At 43.3% G+C, this 21,868-nt stretch overlaps 2 protein-coding genes across 19 annotated transcripts in view; one reads left to right on the top strand and one right to left on the bottom strand.

Moving 5' to 3' along the window:
• ADGRF3 (adhesion G protein-coupled receptor F3) overlaps positions 1-20,048 on the bottom strand; it is a 40,308-nt gene extending 20,260 nt beyond the window's left edge. For 13 of the 18 annotated variants that reach the window (XR_012422580.1, XR_012422584.1, XR_012422577.1 and 10 more), the window contains exon 1: positions 19,509-19,642. Coding sequence is in view for 1 of the 18 variants with exons in the window: in XM_045369639.3 (XP_045225574.2) it covers positions 19,920-20,033 (114 nt within the window). In the remaining 17 variants the exon portion in view is untranslated. Of the gene's footprint in view, positions 1-172; positions 290-19,508; positions 19,643-19,919 lie in introns of those variants that run through there. The other 5 variants (XR_012422579.1, XR_012422578.1, XM_074012166.1 and 2 more) reach the window with 2 other exon arrangements.
• The window catches only part of SELENOI (selenoprotein I), a 45,525-nt gene continuing 43,558 nt past the window's right edge, over positions 19,902-21,868 (top strand). Inside the window, exon 1 of the mRNA XM_005576363.5 lies at positions 19,902-20,088. Within this exon, the coding sequence (XP_005576420.2) occupies positions 20,032-20,088 (57 nt within the window). The 5' untranslated portion in view covers positions 19,902-20,031. The remainder of the gene's footprint in view (positions 20,089-21,868) is intronic.

Below are 21,868 nucleotides of genomic sequence, written 5' to 3'. Positions count from 1 at the left end.
TTGTAAGTGTTCTGTATGTAATAAAAAAGTATGTGTGGCCGGGTGCGGTGGCTCACACCTGTAATCACTTTAGGAGGCCAAGGCAGGTGAATCACCTGAGGGGAGGGGTTTGAGACCAGCCTGGCGGGCCAACATGGTGAAACCTTGTCTCTACTAAAAACACAAAAATTACCTGGGCGTGGTGGTGTGCACCTGTAATCCCAGCTACTCGGGAGGCTGAGTCAGGAGAATGGTTTGAACTCAGAGGCAGAGGTTGCAGTGAGCCAAGATCGCATCACTTCACTCCAGCCTGGGTGAAAGAGCAAAACTCCATCTCAAAAAAAAAAAACAAACAAAAAAACCAAAGTATGTGTATTCTGAGCCGAGCACGGTGGTGTGTACCCATAGTCCCAGCTACTTGGGAGGCTGAGGTGGGAGAATCACCTGAGCCCAAGAGTGTGAGCTGCGGTGAGCTATGATTGTACCACTGTACTCCTGCCTGGGTGCAGAGTGAGACCAATCTCTAAAACACAAAAAACAAAAGGCAAAAACAAAACAAAAGAAACAAACAAAAAACTTTTAGATATCTGTTATAAATAGTATGTATTTTGGTTTACTTTTATTCTTTTAATCAGTTATGACTACCTTTACCTTTATCAAATCATTTATGCTATTTATAGTCAATTATAATTACTGATAAGTTTAAACTTGTCTTACTGTTTTCTATGTAGTCCACTTTTTCTTCTCCTTTTTTCTCCCTTATTTCCCTCTTTTGAGTTAATTTCTTTTTATAATTATCTCATTTGAACTCCTCCCCCATTAGCTTTTAGTTACACATATTTTTACTACTTATTTAGAAAGTTTCTTTAGGGATGATAAAATGCATCTTTGACATCTCAACTCTAACTTCTTTTAGTCCCCAAACTTCTACACTGGAATGTGTTAAAATAGAAATCTGTTCAGTAGTTGGGTAAACGAGTTTGCCTTATGAGGGGACAGACATTTTAGACACTGGGAACCACAACAACAAAGTACACAGGTATGATGCAGATTGTTGTGAGGTCAGAGAACTACAGTACTGCAGTTTGGGATCATTGCTGCCAGAGGTGTGAATAAAAATGGAAGTGGAATTAGATTATAAAGGCTATCCAGACTGGAAAGCAGGATGGGAAGCCAACAAACTAGAAAGCAACTACTTGAAAAGAAATAGCACAAAACAAAAAGTGATGAATACAAAATTAGGCCAGGCATGGTGACTCACACCTGTAATTCCAGCACTTTGGGAGGCAAGGTGGGTGGGTCCCATAAGCTCAGAAGTTCAAGACCAGCCTGGGCAACATGGTGAAACCCCATCTCTACAAAAAATAGAAAAATTAGCTGGGTGTAGTGGTGTGCGCCTGTAGTCCCAGCTACTTGGGAGGCTGAGGTGGGAGGATCACCTGAGCCCAGGAGGTCAAGGCTGCAGTGAGCCGTGATCATGCCATTGCTCTCCAGCCTGGACAACAGAGTGAGAGTCTGTCTCAAAAAATATATACATACATATATATATATTTTTTCAAACTTTATGTTAATATTTTTTGTTTTTGCAGAGACAGGGTCTCACTATGAAACTCCTGGCCTCAAGCAATCCTCCCACCTCAGCCTCCCAAAGTGCTGGGATTATAGGCACTAGCCTCCATGCCTAGCCCTCAAACTTCAAAGATTAAGAAAGTTTTAAATGTTGTATTATAACTGTATTGTTTGCTTATTTGTTTCTCCAACAAGATAAACTGAAAGTTAATTCAAACTTGAATGCCTAAGGAACCACAGGTATCCATTAACACTCCCTCCTCTCCTAGGAAAATACTTCCTTCCAGGTTTTCCCTAAATCTTCCACCTCCTTAATATTTGTAACCAGTGAAATACTTCCTAGACTTATTGCCTCTACTCCAGAACCATTCACAGTGCTCTTTGGAAAGCATGTTTTATTGTAAGCAAGATTATTTCCAGTATCAAATTTTTCTTAGAACACTCAAGTTAATCCCTTATAAATATCCTTTGATTAGAAAGCAAGATGGGCTCCTTGAGTCCAGTTGGTATTACGATGTAAGTGGAGGCTATTTGATGGGTCACAATTGCTGAACATAAGAGAATTGATCATACAATACCTAGGCCATATAAAAATGAGATTGGGTCCCAACCTCTCTCCTTAAATCTGGGATAGGATCAGTTTGGACCTTTATCTCCGAACTAAAGAATAAATCCCACCGGCCGGGCACGATGGTTCACCCCTATAATCCCAGCACTTTGGGAGGCTGAGGTGGGTGGACTGCCTGAGCTCAGGAGTTCGTGACCAGCATGGGCAACACCATGACACCCCATCTCTATTAAAATATAAAAAATTAGCCAGGCATGGTGGCATGCACCTTTAGTCTCATCTACTTGGGAGGGAGGAGAATCGTTTGAACCTGGAAGGTGAAGGTTGCAGTGAGCTGAGATTGCGCCACTGTACTCCAGCCTGGGGGACAGAGTGAGACTATGTCTCAAAAATAAAATAAAAATAAATAAATAAATAAATAAATAAATAAATAAATTCCAACAAATAGGAGTTTTCAGTCAAACTTTGATTTTAGATTATCAAAGCAATGCAGGCTTGTCAAAAAAACTAAAACAATTGAGACATCTGTCATTCAGAAACCAAAAATACTTATGGCTCCCTTTTTAATCAAGAAATGAACCAAAGTATATACTTTGCCTATCAGTTGTTTACTTAAAAAGTGTTATGTTTCGGCTGGGCGCGGTAGCTCACGCCTGTAATCCCAGCACTTTGGGAGGCCGAGGTGGGCAGATCACTAGGTCAGGAGATCTAGACCATCCTGGCTAACACGGTGAAACTCCGTCTTTACTAAAAATACAAAAAAATTAGCCAGGCATGGTGGCGGGCGCCTGTAGTCCCAGCTACTTGGGAGGCTGAGGCAGCAGAATGGCGAACCTGGGAGGCAGAGCTTGCAGTGAGCCGAGATTGCACTACTGCACTCCAGCCTGGGCGACACAGCGAGACTCCGTCTCAAAAAAAAAAAAAAAAAGTGTAACATTTCTTGTTCTTATTATTAAAGATCAAATAACCAGAACTATTCACATTGTTCACACACACACAAAAGAAATATACAAAGATTTTTTTAACCTGAATATCATTCGCTGATTGTTTTTTTTCTTGAGAACCTGTGAATTAAAAATAAATAAATAAATAAATTTAGGCCAAACACAGTAGCTCATGCCTGTAATCCCAGCACTTTGGGAGGCCGAGGTAGATGGATCACCTGAGGTCAGGAGTTTGAGACCAGCCTGGCCAACATGGTGAAACCCTGTCTCTACTAAAAATACAAAAATTAACTGGGCGTGGGGGCACGTCCCTGTAATTCCAGCTACTCAGGAGGCTGAGGCAGGAGAATCGCTTGAACCCAGGAGGTGGAGGTTGCAGTGAGCCAAGATTGTGCTACTGCACTCCAGCCTGGGCGACAGTGAGACTCCATCTCAAAAAAAAAAAATTTTTTTTAAATAAATGTATTAAAGAATGACTCCAGAAGTGGAAATAACCCGACACTCATCAGTAGTGGAATGGATAAATAAACTGTAGATAGGTATGCAATCTACTACCATACAGAAACATAAATGAATGAACTGGGGCTATATGCATCAATATCAAAACAATGTAGAGTGCAAAAAATGTCCTAAGAGGTTAGAAACAGTGGGATGCCATTTAAGTAAATCACATATACACACGCAAGCACAAAAATAATACTATTTTGAATCCATATATGAACACACATAATAGCAGTTAAAAAATATAAATGTAAATGACAAACAAGTTAAAAAAAGAGGTTAACTCCCAGGAGAAAAGGAACAGGATGGTGAAGAGCTGCAGCTATACGTGAAATATATAAAAAAATAAAAAGCTGGCCGGGCGCGGTGGCTCAAGCCTGTAATCCCAGCACTTTGGGAGGCCGAGGCTGGCGGATCAGGAGGTCAGGAGATTGAGACCATCCTGGCTGACACGGTGAAACCTCGTCTCTACTAAAAAAAATACAAAGAAATTAGCCAGGCGTGGTGGCGGGCGCCTGTAGTCCCAGCTACTCGGGAGGCTGAGACAGGAGAATGGCATGAACCAGGGAGGCGGAGCTTGCAGTGAACCGAGATCGCGCCACTGCATTCCAGCCTGGGTGACAGAGCGAGACTCCATCTCAAAAAAAAAATAAAAATAAATAAAAAATAAAAATAAAAATAAATAAATAAAAAGCTCTGGCGCACATATGGTGAAAGGTTAACGTCTGTTATTTCCTGGTGGTATATGAACATCAAACATATTACTTTCTATATGTTATAGTTGAGATAAAGAATGATGATCATGATGATAAATAAAGAAGGATTAGGAACCTTTCTATTCATGGGCTATGCCTGATCTGAATTCATAAGAGAGCATTTGATTCACCCTTATGCGTTTTCTACTAACAGATAGATTTGTGGATACAACATGTAATATATCTTTAAAGGCACAGATACATACATGTCTTTTTTTTCAGTTGGAAACATTTTAAATATTTTAAGACAAAAAATGAGCATAGACTTTTTTTTTTTTTTTTTTTTAATAAACACATATATACATGTCTAATGGCCAAAGTGCGTTAAGGAAATGAGCTCCTGATCTGTCCTCCACAGTCCTCATCCTGTGGTTGAACCTTTTGCAGGCCCTCCCTCTGTCGCTCCAACCCACTAGGAAGAGATAGTGGCTGCTTTACACCACAGCCATAAGGCGTTTTGACAGCATGGAGGGCACTGCTGAAGTTGGGAGTCTTTCTGTGAGATAAAGGAGAGAGACTTCTCCCCACCAAGTTTAGGTAGATCAATGTGTTGAAGTTTAAAACAAAAATAAAAATAATTCACATAATCAGCACTTCAAATAATACTGAATTTCAGATTTCCCACCAAGAGAGCTCAAGTAGAGTAGTAACAATCTAGATCTTTCCATTCCTCCTGACAGCAAGCTTAGGCCCTAGAAGTATCTGCTGCAACTGCAACTGTTGCCTTGGTTCCATTTGTGACCTTTCAGGTTCAAAGGTAACAGGAAGAACCAGGGTCATAAAGGAAGTGGGCCCAATCTGCAAGGCTGTGTTGGAAAACCTGTACATTTTTTGACCTATGAAGAGGGAGAGGTTAAAAGTGGCTCTGGCCAGGGACCAAACCCTCTCCAGGAACGTGTCTGTTAGACCCCACAGTCTCTCCAACAGGGTCTCATTTAGCTCCTGTTGTCAACCTCTTTCAGCTCCTCCTCAGGTTTCTCAGAGGCACCTTTCAGAAGAAAACTTGCGTTCTGGGATAAACTCTTGTTTTCTGTACTCACACAGAACTTCTGGTGACCAAATATGTGGGGTTTTCCCACACCAAGGAATCCTCCATTACTTGGTGGACACTGCTGGGTGTCCTACAATTTAATTCAATACTGATGCTGTCTAGTTTGTGTGAGATCTTACAGGTTAAGGGCTCAGTCTCACAGGACTGCCCCCCGCTGCCCAGTTCAGACACCAGTTTGCAAGTCCAGTATGTCACCTGTGCTTCTCTGATTGGCCAGTTATAAAACCCACGACCCCCGCCTCAGATTCAATAACTGGTTAGAACAGCTCACGGAACTCAGAAATAACAGTTTACTTAGATTACTGGTTTGTTATAAAAGGATACAACTCAGGAACAGCCAGACGGGAGGTAGGCACAGGGCAAGGTACTCAGGAAGAGGTGCAGAGCTTCCATGCCTGCTCCAGGCACACCACCCTCCCAGCATCTCCACATGTTCACCAACTTGGAAGCTTTCTGAACTCCTGTACGTTAGGGAGTTGTTTGGAGGCTTCCTCATGCAGGCATGATTGATTATTAATTCAATCTCCAGCTCCTCTCCCCTCCTAGGAGGGTGGGGAGCAGGGTGGAAAGTTCCTAGCCTCTAAGCACATGGTTGGTTCCCCTGGCAACCATCCTGAGGTTATCCAGGAGCCCCCAGCTACTAGTCATCTCTTTAGCATGCAGAAAGACCTTACATTTTGAAGACTCCTAAACAGGGGGAGAGAACAAATATATATTTCTTATGATGTCACAGGAAGCGATTCCTCCTGGGACAGGAGCACCCCCGTGTCAGAGAAGCAGATGTGGCAACCAATGGTTATAGGGATCCCCAGCCACAGATGCCTTCTCTTAGCAGACAATCATTTATTCTAATACATACCTAGGTTTTCCAACACAAAAGTTTTTACTTCTAGCATAAAATAAAATTTAAAGGGCCGTACCTGTGCAAGAATAGGATTTCATAAAATGTAATTTATTTACTATTTTTTTTCAAGACATAGTCTTGCTCTGTTGCCCAGGCTGAAGTGCAGAGCACAATCTTGGCTCACTGCAACCTCTGCCTCCCAGGTTCAAGCAATTCTGTCTCAGCCTCCTGAGTACTGGGATTACAGGCACATGCCACCATGCCTGGCTACTTTTTTTTTTTTTTTTTTTTTGTATTTTTAGTAGAGACGGGGTTTCACCATGTTGGCCAGGCTGGTCTCGAACTCCTGTCCTCAAGTGATCTGCTCGCCTCAGCCTCCCAAAGTGCTGAGATTACAGGCGTGAGCCCCTGAGCCCTGCCAAAATTTAAAGGGCTGTACCTGTACAAGGATAGGATTTTTAAAATCACCTTTAGTAGTTAGCCAGGCTCAGCAGCACACACCTATAGTCCCCGCTACTTGGGAGGCTAAGGCAGCAGGATCACTTGAGTCCAGGAGTTCAAGGCCAGCCTAGGCAAGACAGCAAGCTATCATCTCAAAAAAAAAAAAAAAAAAAAAAAAAGGTAAATTTAAAAAAACCACCCACAATGCTTTATCCTAATTTTCCCTGTGGTTTTTGAGCTATTTTCTTATTTGTAAGCCTTACTTCTTTGTAGCAATTTGGACTTTAGAGTACCTCTTAATGCCTTCATTCTTTATTTTAAATTCCTCTAGAAAAGCTGTTAATTCACGTCCTCCTGGTTACTTTCTCCTGATTGCTTTCAAGAGAAAACTAGCTGGTGGCTACCTCAAGGACTTGCTTCTCAAAATACCCCTTTAGCCTCTTGCATTCCTATACTCATGCCAAAACCAGGAAGAGAAATCTTATATGGGTAATTTGTTGATCTTCACATTGAGTCCCTTTGATCATCTCCCCACCAATAAAACACAGGTTATCCCAACAAGCACTCTATTAACGCAATGACTTGTCCTCTCCTACTTTATATTATAAAACTACAGAACCTACAGTTACCTTATCATGTAGAACTTTATAGGTCTATATTTTAGCTTTGCATAATTTGCAATAATGTTCTGGCAGATATGCCTGTAAAAGTACTAAATTTTAAGCAACTTTATCTACAATGATAAAATGCCTACAAATTAAAAACAGCCAATTCATGATATCCTCTGTCTTTTCCCCAGTTATCAACACATTTTTAGTTCTAACAAGTATGCATATGTTATTTTGTGCTTTGCTTTTTTCCTCCCTCATGATATGCTTTTCTTTTTAATATAACATTAATAATCAATTTCTCCTTCTGAAAAATTAAGATAAAATTCACCATTTTAAAGAGTACACTTCAATGGTGTTTAGTATATTCACAATTTTGTGCAATCTTCATCACTACCTAATTCCGGAACATTTTCACCACCCTTAAAAGAAATCTCACACTTGTTAGTCATTCCCAATCCTTCCCTGCCCCATCCACTAATCTGCTTCCTGTCTCTCTGGATTTGCCACAGAGCAAAGCAAAGCACATTTCCTATAAATGGAATCATACACTGTATGGCCATTTGTGTCGGGCTTCTTTCACTTAGCATAATGTTTTCAAGTTCATGCTGTAGCATATATCAGTACTTCATTCCTTTTTATAGCTGAACAGTTGCATGGACACATACATTTTATTTATCCATTCATCAGTTGGGCATTTGGCTTCTTTCCATTTTTTGGCTATTATGAATAGCTACTACGGACATGCATGTACAAGTTTTTTGAGTGGAATGACTGGGTCAGGTAACTAACTATATGTTTAATTTTCTGAGGAACTATCAAGCATTTTTCCACAGGGGCTGTACCATTTTACATTTCCACCAGTATTGCATGAGGCTTCAAATTTTTCTACATCCTTGCCAACACTTTCTATGTTTTTTTTTCCATTTTTTTACATTCACTTATTTCTCTGTCTAATTATGATATATCTTATGACATTAATTTACTATAGTTTACAGTTTAAGTTCTTATATAATTGGGCATTTGATTGCCTGCTTTCCCCTCTGCAGTTACAAAATATGGCTCCTTATAAGTCTTTGCAACAAGATTTTTTTCTTGCAGATCATTTCCTGGAAGTATATTCTTTCAAAGTGGGATTACTAGGTTAATAAGTAGGAAGAGTTTTATGTTAATAGCACTTGTTGCTGTCAGTGTCATACACTTCCTTATTTCTTCACAGTGCAATTTAATTCAATGCTTACTGCAGTCTTGCTGGGTATGAGGCATTATGTTACAGACTCAGAGGTATACAGATTTGGTCTTTACCCTCAAGGCACTTAAGAGTCCAGTAAGACAGAAAAGAATAATTTCATAACATAAACATAAAGGTATGCACAGGATGCTGTGGGAACACAGTGAGGGGAGGTGGAAGTAGGTTAGCAACTGGGACAAAAATGGCTTCTTGGAAGAAACGAAACTTAAGATGAATCTTGAAGATTGAGAGGGAGTTAACCAGTCAGGAAGGACGAAACAGAAGTTTTGTACATGCAACCTGAAATGTTTAGCGATTTATGAACAATCCTGCATTCTGGGGAGATCAAGAGAGTGCGTGCGCGCGTATGTGTGTGTGTTGGAAGGAAGGGTCGGAAAGAATGATGACAAGAGTAATTCAATTCAAAGCAATCAAGGGAGGCTGGGCACAGTGGCTCATGCCTGTAATCCAAGCACTTTGGGAGGCACTTTGGGAGACGGGTGAATCACTTGAGGTCAGGAGTTCGCGACCAGCCTGGCCAACATGGCAAAAACCTATCTCTACTAAAAATACAAAAATTAGCTGGGCGTGGTTGCACATGCCTGTAGTCCCAGCTACTCTGGAGGCTGAGGCAGGAGAATCTCTTGAGCCCGGGAGGTGGAGGTGGAGGTTGCAGTGAGCCAAGATCTTGGCACTACACTCCAACCTTGGTGACAGAGTGAGACTCCATCCAAAAAAAAAAAAAAAAATTAAAGCAATCAAGGGAGAAGGGAGGAAGTTTCAAAGAAATAACAGTGGGCAGGATCAGTGGAAGAAAACCCCAATAAGTTATGACTCAGCATCAAAGTGGAAGATCACTGGAAGAAAACCCCAATAAGTTATGACTCAGCATCAAAGAGGAGGAACCTGGCAGTAGCCACTTCAGTGGTGTCTATGGGGTTGGAAATGGACTGGCAATGAGTGAAGAATAAGTGGGAGGTTTGGCAGTAAGAGATGGTTTACGATGACTAAGAAAAGCCAATGACAAGTTTTTGCCGTTCTTTCTCTGAATATTTGAAAGCAATCTAGGTGTAAGTCAGTGGTTTGCAAGTCTTTTCATGAAGCCTACTTACTATATTTTTAGTGAGAGCAGCTAATCTGAAGTGGTAGATTGTTTACAAATATAGGGGCAGTGATTGTCCTATACTTTTCTGCAGGCCCCGCACTGTGTGACTTTGCCATTCTATCCATTAAGTGGTGGGATCTATTTCTCCTTTGTGACTCTGCACTGGCCTTGTGATTTGCTTTGTCTGGCAGAAGGCAACAGAAGCAACATTTTGTGGTATCTTACCTAGGTCGACAAAGACCTTGTAGCTTCCACTTTATTTTTCTCCCAGTTTCATTGAGATATGATTGACAGATAAAAATTTTATATATTTTAGGTGTACAATGTGATGTTTTGATATGGAGAACAGTGTGAAATGATTACCACACTCAAGCTAATTAGCATATCTAGCAAGACCAGCAAAACTGCTCAGCTAAGCCCAATCCAAATTGCTGACCCACAGAATTATGAGCAAATAAAATGGTTCTTATTTTAGGCTACTGAATTTTGAGTAATTTGTTATATGGCAAAACATAACTTTTAAAACTGCTTATTTTAAAAATGTATTTTCTTGTAGTCTATGTGTACTCATAAGGCATTTCATCACGAAGGGCTAAGGATCATGAGTAAATGTGAAGAGTTGTTTCTATACCCCACTTTCTAGATTATTCATCAAAATATTAAATCAGGCCAGGTGTGGTGGCTCACACCTGTAATCTCAGCACTTTGGGAGGCTGAGGCAGGCGGATCGCTTGAGGCCAGGAGTTTGAGACCAGCGTGGCTAACATGGCAAAAACCTGTCTCTACTAAAAATACAAAAATCGGCCAGGCATGGTGGCACACGCATGTAATCCCAGCTACTCGGGTGGCCGAGACATGAGAATCACTTGAACCCAGGAAGCAGAGGTTGCAGTGAGCCAAGATCACGCCACTGCCCTCCCAGCCTGGGCAACAAAGCAAGACTTGGTCTCAAAAATAAAATAAATAAATAAATAAATAAATAAATCCCTATGGGATCTCAAATTCTTTATTTAGAATTTTCTTTTGATTTTAAACCTTTGTTTCCTGTCTTTAAGTCAATTCTCTGTCCAAGACAAAATATTCCACACCTTCACAGTGGATTTAAAAAACAGAGAGGAGAGGCAGACAGGAGGATGAAAAAAAGATAGAAATATGGCCAGGTATGGTGATGCACACCTGCAGTCCCAGCTACTTGGGAGGCCAAGGTGGGAGGATTGCTTGAGTCTAGGAGTTTGAGGTCAACCTGGGCAACAGAGTGAGACCTTGTCTCTAAAAAAACAAAGAGAGAGAGAGTAAAATGATGAGCCAGAGCACTGGATGATGCTGGTCATTTTCAGAATGCAATAATAACTTCTCCCTGCTTGGGGACCATGTCTTACTCAACTTTGTTTTGTTTTGAGATGGAGTTTCACTCTTGTTGCCCAGGCTGGAGTGCAATGGCACGATCTCGGCTCACTGCAACCTCTGCCTCCCAGGTTTAAGTGATTCTCCTGCCTCAGCCTCCTGAGTAGCTTAAATTACAGCATGTGCCACCATGCCCGGCTAACTTTGTATTTTTAGTAGAGATGGGGTTTCTCCATGTTGGTCAGGCTGGTCTCAAACTCCCAACCTCAGATGATCTGCCCGCCTTGGCCTCCCAAAGCGCTGGAATTACAGGCATGAGCCACCGTATCCACTTTGTATCTCCATGTCCATCATGGAATTTGTATTTGGTACATAGTGTTCAATAAGGATACATGAAAAGAAAATGAAGTTGTTGGCCAGACGGGTTGGCTCATGCCTGCAATCCCAGCACTTTGGGAGGCTGGGGCGGGCGGATCACGAAGTCAGGAGATCAAGATCATCCTGGCCAAAATGGTGAAATCCCGTCTCTACTAAAAATACAAAAATTGGTGGCGTGCACCTGTAGTCACAGGCTGAGGCAGAACAGTTGCTTGAACCCAGGAGGCAGAGGTTGAAGTGAGCCAAGAGTGCACCACTGCACTCCAGCCTGGGCAACAGAGCAAGACTCCATCTCAAAAAAAAAAAAAAAAAAAAAGAAAAGAAAGAAAATGAAGTTGTTACTTTTGTAACTGGGTCACTTAACTTCAAAACGCATTTTAAGGGCCGAGCATGGTGGCTCGTGCCTGTAATCCCAGCACTTTGGGAGGCCAAGGCAGGTGGATCACTTGAGGTCAGGAGTTCAAGACCAGCTTGGTCAACATGGTGAAACCCCATCTCTACTGAAAATACAAAAAAATTAGCTGGGCGTGGTGGCGCACCTGTAATCCCAGCTACATGGGAGGCTGAGCCTTGAGAATGGCTTGAACCCAGGAGGCAGAGGTTGAAGTGAGCTGAGATCATGCCACTGCACTCTAGCCTGGGTGACAGAATAAGAATCTGATTCAAACAAACAAACCAACAAAACAAAACCAAACCCCAAAACTGCATTTTAATATGTATTTTTTTCTTTCCTCTTGGGTTTTAAGATGTAACTTCGAAGCAAACTACAGAAGCCTTTTCCCTTAGCCTTTATATAGACTCCATGGTCCCTGTGTTTCTCACGGTATATACTCCCTTCACATTTATCTAACTGCATGCTACTATCTAATTATATGCCTTCTTAGAACTTCCAGGGGCTAATCTTGAGACAGAGAGAACAACCCTGTAGACCCAGCTGCAAAATTCCAGAGATGACTTCAAGGCGGCTAGTTAACAACCTGGCCATTGTTGAGATGACATAAGCCTGCATTCCAGGTGGATTGGGACCCAAGAGAGCCATCAGAATAAGACCCACATTGTACTCAGCACAATTCTTTTTTTTTTTTTTTTCCGGCACAATTCTTGCATGCCTTCCTTATCAAGTTTCCCCTTTTTAAACCTCTGCTTTCCCTTCAAAAATTGAAACGATTCCTTTGGATAGAAATCTGGCCACTTTCCCTTTACTAATTTTGGTTAATAAAATCATTTTCTTTCTACCAGACCTCGCTCTTGTTAGACTCTGCAAGCAGTGAGCAACCCGACCTGTGTTCAGTTGCAGTTTTACATATTGTTTCCTATTTGTATGTCTTATTTTCTAGAAGTATAGACAACAGTGTCTGATTTAAAAAAAAAAAAAAAATAGAGCCAGCTTCCATTAGAGTTGTGGTCAAGCAGGCCACATAGCCTTAGTTATACATATCAAGGAAGAAGTGAAAGTCTTAGGTAGTAGAGATCTATGTTGGCCACTGTTGCCTTAACCCCAGTATTTCCAGAATTCCTATAGGAAAAATGAATTATATGAATTATAACAACGTTCTTTACTCTCTTGTTCCACTTAGGATTTTTTTTTTCTCCTACAGACCTTCTCTTGCACCAAAACTGAATGGCCATCGATCCAATAATCTCAAAGTTTCATGAAGACGAAAATAATCCCCATTCAAAAATGAAGACCGTTGCACGGCTGTGTGTTCAAATTGAAATTAAAAAAGAACAGTGGGGCCGGGCGCGGTGGCTCAAGCCTGTAATCCCAGCACTTTGGGAGGCCGAGACGGGCGGATCACGAGGTCAGGATATCGAGACCATCCTGGTTAAAACGGTGAAAGCCCGTCTCTACTAAAAAATACAAAAAACTAGCCGGGTGAGGTGGCGGGCGCCTGTAGTCCCAGCTACTCGGGAGGCTGAGGCAGGAGAATGGCGTGAAGCCGGGAGGCGGAGCTTGCAGTGAGCTGAGATCCGGCCACTGCACTCCTGCCTGGGCGACAGAGCGAGACTCTGTCTCAAAAAAAAAACAAAAAACAAAAAACAAAAAACAGTGGTTACATTTGGTTGCATCTGCATATCTGACATTAGATGAGATTAACATTGCCAAACACAAATAAAGAGAAAGGCATCGCAGAGGTGATGCCACTACGGCTACTCATCTGAATGATTTGTTCTCTCTTTACCTACAGTTCTGCTTCCATTCTAGGGGAGTAATAAAGGGGAGGAGGATGTGCGTGTGGGAGAGGTATTAATTCTTCCTCCATTCATAGAATACAGATGCTGGATCACTACCAGAACTTCAAGAATGATGAAGATAAGACTTTGCCCAGTGTAAAACTTTGCCTGCAATCAGTTTTTAAAATAATGTTTCTTTTATTTAACAGACATGCTCATGAGTAATGCTTATAACAGAGAAACAATCACTCGCCTTCAAAAAAAAAAAAAGAATGGCAAGTATGTAGATGGTCTAAATTACTAGACCTGTGATTTCACTCTTGCCTCATATCACACTGGGTCCCTCTGAATCTTTAAACTGTCTCTAGACTTTGAATGACTACTGACATTATTGGTTTGGTAGATTAAGACCACAAAAATGGCCATAAAACCACTGAGAAGGCTGGGCAAGGTGGCTCACGCCTGTAATCCCAAGGTGGCCAAAGCGGGTGGATCACCTGAGGTCAGGAGTTTGAGACCAGCCTGGCCAACATAGTGAAACCCCCTCTCTATCTACTAAAAATACAAATATTAGCCAGGCGTGGTGGTGGGTGCCTGTAGTCCCAGCTACTTGGGAGGCTGAGGCAGGAGAATCGCTTGAACCTGGGAGGCAGAGGTTGCGGTGAGCCAAGATCGCACCACTGCACTCCAGCCTGGGCGACAAAATGAGGCTCCGTCTTGACAAACAAACAAACACACACACACACACACACACACCACTGAGAAGCTGGTTGAGAATAAGTCACAAAATAGCAGAGACACCATCCTCCCCCAGCAACATAGAAGTAGGACGTATTAGCTTATGCTGAATCTCATTATATTGCACAGACTTTTTCTGTGACAAAAATATGACTGATGACCCCCTCATACAGTTCCCTTTACATTCTTACCTAGGAGGATTATGATTGAAAAATGTAAAATATAGCAAAAAAACAGGCAAACAAAACCCCACTTGAGAAGATTTACTATAATAACTGGGGAGTTCCTTTTTTGTTGTTGTTTGTAGAGACAGGGTCTCCCTATGTTGCCCAGGCTGGTCTTGAATTCCTGGGCTCAGGGGACCCTCCTGCCTCAGCCTTTCAGCATGCTGGAATTTGATTAAAAACTGACTTGTGGGCTGGGCGCGATGACCCACACCTGTAATCCCAGCGCTTTGGGAGGCTGAGGCAGGCGGATCACGAGGTCAGGAGATAGAGACCATCCTGGCCAACACGGTGAAACCCTGTCTCTACTAAAAATACAAACAGTTAGCCGGGCGTGGTGGCAGGCACCTCTAGTCCCAGCTACTCGGGAGGCTGCAGCAGGAGAATGGCGTGAACCCAGGAGGCAGAGCTTGCAGTCAGCCGAGAACGTGCCACTGCACTCCAGCCTGGGCGACAAAGCGAGACTCCATCTTAAAAAAAAAACTGATTTGTGATTTTTTTTTTTTTTAAAAACATCTTACTATCAACTTGTAGAAGCATAGTGTAGTGGCAAATTATTCAACTAAAAGTCTGATGACCTGTGTTCCTCTTTCCTGGGTGACTTTTGGTAAGATATGTTACTATTCTATTGTTCCACTCTGTATAATTGGAACAGCCATCAGGCCCAGGGCTCAGGATTGTTAGTTGTGTGAAACTGCTTTGAGAACCAGAGTTTATATGTATAAGGCATTCATTTTTATTTTAAAATGAGAACTAAATCAATAACTTTTTACAAACTTCTTTGGAAGACTGCCTATTTTTATGGCTTCAGTAACTTATATTGGAGTTATTAACTATATTAGTCCTTAATTAACCTCCAATTTTTTTTGGCTGTCTCCATTTATCTGATACACTCTTATTCAGACTAAATAAAACAGGCACTCCAGGAATTTAAAACACTTTATTTTGGTTATATTATAAAAATAAAAATATTGTTTCTAGCACGAATTGATATTTTCTATGATTATTATTCTGGAAGGCAAAATGCCTGATCTTGAGTGTCCAAGATATAGAAGAAATAAACTTCAATGGATGAGGAGGCAGACAAGGGAAACAAAGCAATAATAAACTACACTCAAGAATTTGGCGTGTAGAGCGTAGATGGGAGTGACAAGGCCAATCTAAAGCAGTCCCAGGCAGCTGGGCTGCCTTAGGGAAAAATGCCTCCTAGAATAAAATTTGGGAACAAGAAAACAGAAAGGTGACTTAGTTCCAAAGGCAAATTTGTTTCCATGACATTTTTCTCTTCCCGGTGACCATGCCTGCTGGGTTTAGGATTCACAGAATTCTGTGAAAATGCAGTCATGCATCACTTAATGACAGGATATGTTCCAATAGTAAATACAAAAGCCAGTAAGATAGTTATTTATTATCAAGTATTCAGCAGTGTACATAATTATATGTGCTATACTTTTAGATGACTGGCAGTGCAGTACATTTGTTTACACTAGCATTACCACAAACGTGAGTAATGCCTTGTGTTACAACATTTTGAAAGCTACCATGTCACTAGGTGACAGGAATTTTTCGGCTCCACTATAATCTTAAGGGACCACATGTGGTCCCTCATTGACAGAAACGTGGTTATATGGAGCATGACTAATATCTTAAATTTGTATGAATTTAATTGAACAGACTTGAGCCGTATCATTGCAGGTAAGACAAGATTACCCAGATGAGTTGACTTAATCTCAGAGAAGTTATATGATAAAGTTTCATTGAATTTCAGAGATGAATAGGATCTTAGTACCTAATAGGTTCTAATGGATCAAATTAGATCTAAGGATCAAATGCCCTCTTTTTTTTTTTTTTTTTTGAGATGGAGTCTCACTCTGTCACCCAGGCTGGAGTGCAGTGGCACACTGCAAGCTCCGCCTCCCGGGTTCACACCATTCTCGTGCCTCAGCTTCCCAAGTAGCTGGGACTATAGGTGCCTGCCACCAAGCCCAGCTAATTTTCTTTTTATATTTTTAGTAGAGACGGGGTTTCACCATGTTAGCCAGGATGGTCTCAATCTCCTGACCTCGTGATCCGCCTGCCTCGGCCTCCCAAAGTGCTGGGTTTACAGGTGTGAGCCACTGCGCCCGGCCCAAATGCCCTCTTTTTGAAAAAGAGAACTGGGACTAAGTGAAGTTAGTTGTCTGGGATTACACAGCCAGTAACATGTCAAAGTATAAACCAATTTCTGGGTTATGCTTCAGCTTATAAATTATCAGATGAATTTATAATTGATTCAAACTTGTTACAACCTTTTTTTTTTTTTTTTTTTTTTGAGACAGAGTCTCGCTTAGTCGCCCAGGCTGGAGTGCAGTGGCGCGATCTCGGCTCACTGCAAGCTCCGCCTCCCGGGTTCACGCCATTCTCCTGCCTCAGCCTCCCGAGTAGCTGGGACTACAGGCGCCCGCCGCCTCGCCCGGCTAATTTTTTGCATTTTTAGTAGAGACGGGGTTTCACAGTGTTAGCCAGGATGGTCTCGATCTCCTGACCTTGTGATCCGCCCGCCTCGGCCTCCCAAAGTGCTGGGATTACAGGCGTGAGCCACCGCGCCCGGCCACTTGTTACAACCTTATGCAGAGAAGCAGCAAATTGTAACTGCTTTCACAAAATTAAAAGTTACTCTTTTAAAAAGTGCTTTTAAAGAAAATATCAGAGGCAGAAAAAAATTTTAAGAATCAATCATGTCATTTTGAGTTTGTTTGTATCTGAACTGATTAACAATAAGTGCAGTTTATGAACTATTATGAGCTTGCAATGAAGTCACATTTTATGGCTTTCCACAATTAACTAAGTTTTACAAGTATGAAGGTTTTTTTTTATTTTGTTTTTCAGACGGAGTCTTGCTCTGTCGCCCAGGTTGGAGTGCAGTGGCACAGTCTCCATCCACTGCAACCCCACCTCCCAGGCTCAAGCAATTCTCCTGCCTCAGTAACCTGAGTAGCTGGGACTACAGGCGCGTGCCACTAGGCTTGTATTCTTAGTAGAGACGAGGTTTCACCATATTGTCCAGGCTGGTCTCAAACTCCTGGTAGCAAGTAATCCCTGCGCCGCAGCCTCCCAAAGTGTTGGGATTAAAAGCATGAGCCACCGTGCCTGGCTGAGACTCTCATTTCTAATGTTCTTCTCAAAACTGGTACTTCACACCCTATCAAAGAGATCTTTGCTCATTCATTCAATAAAATATATTGGCCGGGCGCGGTGGCTGACGCCTGTAATCCCAGCACTTTGGGAGGCCGAGGCGGGCAGATCTCGAGGTCAGTAGATCGAGACCATCCTGGCTAACACGGTGAAACTCCGTTTTTACTAAAAAAAAAAATACAAAAAATTAGCCGGGCTTGGTGGCGGGCTCCTGTAGTCCCAGCTACCCGGAGGCTGAGGCAGGAGAATGGCGTGAACCCGGGAGGCGGAGCTTGCAGTGAGCCGAGATCACACCACTGCACTCCAGCCTGGGCAGAGCGAGACTCCGTCTCAAAAAAAAAAAAAAAAAAAAAAAAAAAAAAAAAAAATTTGATCATGTATTATTTGCAAGCCCTGGGGCTATGGAACATGCGGAAAATTAAGATGTGTAAGATGCAAATACTGCCCTCGAGGGCAAGTGTGATAAAGGACACTCAAGTTTATTGGTTAGCCGGGCACCCACTCTACAAAAAATGCAAAAAATGTAGCTGGGTGTGCTGGTGTGCACTTGTAGTTCTAGCTACTTGGGAGACGGAGGCAGGATCACCTGAGCCGGGGGAGGTCAAGGCTGCAGTGAGCCGTGATCATGTACTGCATTCCAGCCTGGGTGAGAATGAGTCCCTATCTCAAGGCGGGGTGGGCGTGGGGGGGAAGCTTATTATCTACCATATACCAGGTATAAGATTATCTATAACCTTTTAAGAATCTTATGCTTTAGGAGAGGAGATTAGACATGTAGTAATAATACTCTGTTTGGCATATCTCGGGTCCCCAGTAAATAGTTGTTAAACGAATGAACATAGAAGTATCTGAAAATAATCGCCCTTATTTCAGACACCCAGAGAGACTGAAACGTTCCCTGAAGTAGTGGTTTCCCATAAAACAGATCTCATTTCATGTTGGGTCGATCATTTCCGAGCTGCGTAACTAAGTGACTCTGGGCAGGTTGCCCAATCTGAAACTGGGGATAATGCCTTTCACTTCAGTGTTGTTATGGTGTTGATGATAATGCATGTGAAGTTCTCCCCATAGAAGGCGCTCAATAAAGAGCAGCAACTATTATAAAATTTTATTAGTAGATACTCACTAGCCATTGACCTAGTGTTTTTTGTTGTTGTTGTTGTTTGTTTTTTTTACAATTAACTGGGCTCTAGTTATGTAAAACACTTCTTGCAAACGCCTTTAAGGCCTCGTCGAGACTGAGAGATTACTGTTTTTATCTGGTCGGGAGACACCAGCAATCTTAATTTGGAATGGTTTGATAGAGCGGAGTGCGATGAGGCGGTCCAAAGTTCCTAAGCAACATAGACCTGAGGGCCTTGTCTCCAATGTCCTTTCACCTGCCTTTCAAGTCCCTCTGCTGACCGCACAAAGACTCCCGTGGCCCCGGCAGCAGCTCGGCCTTCTCTACATCTAACCACGGTTACTAAATTTATTTTTTGTTTTTGAGACGGAGTCTCGCTCTGTCGCCCAGGCTGGAGTGCAGTGGCACAATCTCGGCTCACTGCAAGCTCCGCCTCCTGGGTTCACTCCATTCTCCTGCCTCAGCCTCCCAAATATCTGGGACTACAGGCGCCCGCCACCACGCCCGACTATTTTGTATTTTTCGTAGAGACGGGGTTTCGCCGTGCTAGCCAGGACGGTCTTGATCTCCTCACCTCGTGATCCGCCCACCCCGGCCTCCTAAAGTGCTGGGATTACAGGTTTGAGCCACCGCGCCCGGCCCTTTTACTAAATTTCTACTGCAAGCAGCGCACCGTACTAGGAGCCGGGAGCGGCCCGCGGAATAGACCTCCTTCCTCTTTTACTTCGCTGCAGTGGAAGAACTAAGTCCTCTTACCTGAGGCACTGCTGAACCGACTCGCAAGCAGTCACTCTACCCCCAGGACTAAAAGGGTATCCCCCAGATCTCCACTCAAGTGAGGATACCACTGAAAAGCCCACCTTACCCCACGACCAGGAGCAAAGCCCGGCGGGAAATTGACCTTTCACCCCATCTCTTGTCTTACCTCAGCTCACCAATTTTGACGCTAGCAAATGAAGCGACGAAAAGAGCTGGAAGGCGGGACTTAGTGTTGCCTGATCCACGCCGATTGGACAGCGACAGTGTCGGGGGGCGGGCCGCTCAAGCGGGCTAGCAACCTCCCCTCGGTGGGCGGGGAGAAGCGTGGGCTGCGCTTGCGCACTGAGAGGCGGCCAAAGGGGCCGAGGCGGCTACGCGTGCGCGGTGGGCGGAGCGCGGCTCTCCTACCTTCTCCGCCAGCCCAGTCCTTCCCATCCTTGCCCAGCCGGTGCGGTGCTGGTGTGCCACAGCCTCGTACCCGGGAGTCGCTGCCGAGTGGGCGCTCGGTTTTCGGGTCGTCATGGCTGGCTACGAATACGTGAGCCCGGAGCAGCTGGCTGGCTTTGATAAGTACAAGGTAATGCGGGCCGGCGGACGCCCCTCTCCCTGCTCCCGGCCTCGCCCAGGCGGCTGAGGGGCCAGCGCGGCGCGGTCCGTGTCACCTTGTGCCGCGTGGCCCCGGGCGGACTGGCGGGAGTTCCTCCGGGGGTCCTGCGGGTCCTGGGGATTGGATGGAGGTCGGGGAGTGTGGGAGCATCCTAAGCCCGCCGCCCCGACTCGGCATCCTCCGGGAGATTTCCTTTTCCTTAGGAGAGCGCTCAGTGATCATAGAGCGAGAGAATTCCCTTCCTATTTTTTTTAAACTTATTATTTTCGTAAGCCCCCGGAAGGATGCGGTTCCTTCTGTTGTGTCAGTCGCCTTCATTTTAGTGAAGTTTCCACTCGCCTTTCATGCGTACAACTTCGGAGGAGGAGATGATCGTTTGGCAGATGAGGCCCGGGAGGGGAGCGCCTTGCCAGGCCATCCTGCTGGTGCCTCCTCTTCTGCTCCCGGCAGGGACTTCCTCAGCGGCAGCTTGTGGCGCTGGGGCCACCAGATGAAAGGGAGGTGCACAAGAAGGAGCTGTGGAGTGGAAAGAGCGCGGGCTTTCGAGCACATAACAAACCTGATACAGAAGTCAGAGTTCTTTATTTCGTCTTGGACACGTCATTTTAACCCCGCTCAGCCTCTCTTTTGTGTATGTAAACTGAAAGTAATAGCTTCAGCTGCGCAAAATGATTAGAAGAATTTGGGAAGCGCCTGGCAACCTGCTAGGACCGCAGTAAATAAATGCTGGTGGTTAACTTTCCTCCAAATCTGGTGCTCATCCGCTGTTCCTTTACCAATAAATGACTCTAACCATCCAGTCGGCCAAGCCTGAAATATGGGCTTTAACCCTTCATCCTTGTTGTTACCCGTTCATCTTCACATCTTTGCTTAAATATTGCTTCCTCAAAGAAGCCTTCCCTAAGTGCCCCTTTCCGCCTTAAACGTGCGCTCTGTTGGTTTATGGAATTGCTGCTTTAGCGTGTCTCGCCATTAGAATATAATGCCCAAGTCATTAGAGTTTTCTTGAGGACCACCATGGCTTAAGCACAGTGCTATGTGCATACTAGGCACCCAATAAGCATTTGTGGAATGAATGAATAACTGAAAAAGTCATAATGGATTTTGTTTAACTCGAGTTAAAAAAAAAGCAAGGGTCCTTAGAAGGTCACATAGCATGTTTTTCTGCTTTCAGGCAGTGTTGTGCCATACCATTCTGAACTGAGGTAATGACTTGTCTTAAAATTTTAAGTGGAAAGAGGGTCCAGAGCCTTCTTGGGAACTCGGGCCAGTGCTTTTCAACTTTCATTTTAGAAGGCTGTTAACCTAGATATCTCCTGTTTTGCCTTAAGCTCTACCCCCCTTTTGTTGTCTGTTCTGCAGGGTAAATATTGGCATAGAAAACATTTTCTTCCTTACTAGTGTCTGACTTTCTAAATGCCAATAAAATAGCTATTTCAATGGGAGCAGTGTTTGTAATAGGAAATCTCCTTTTTCTTATAAAGAATCTTTCCTAGATTTATGTTTTCAACTAAATAGATGTCCTAATTTACGAGAAGTTTCGTGTAATTTTCTGTTCTGATCTTTCCCCCTTTTTTATTATATAAGTTCCTGTATCTGACAGCAGACTTCCTATCATCCTGGAAAACAAAGGTCGATTTAGCAAGCGTCCAATGTTCACTAAAATACTTTGTTGATATTATTTTAGTTATAATGAGGCTTCCTTGGGGGAAAAAAAGTACACATTTATAACCTAAATATTCTTCTAGTG

Source organism: Macaca fascicularis, chromosome 13 (assembly GCF_037993035.2).
Source record: "Macaca fascicularis isolate 582-1 chromosome 13, T2T-MFA8v1.1".
Taxonomy (NCBI): Eukaryota; Metazoa; Chordata; class Mammalia; order Primates; family Cercopithecidae; genus Macaca; species Macaca fascicularis.
This window is presented reverse-complemented; position numbering and strand designations above follow the sequence as displayed.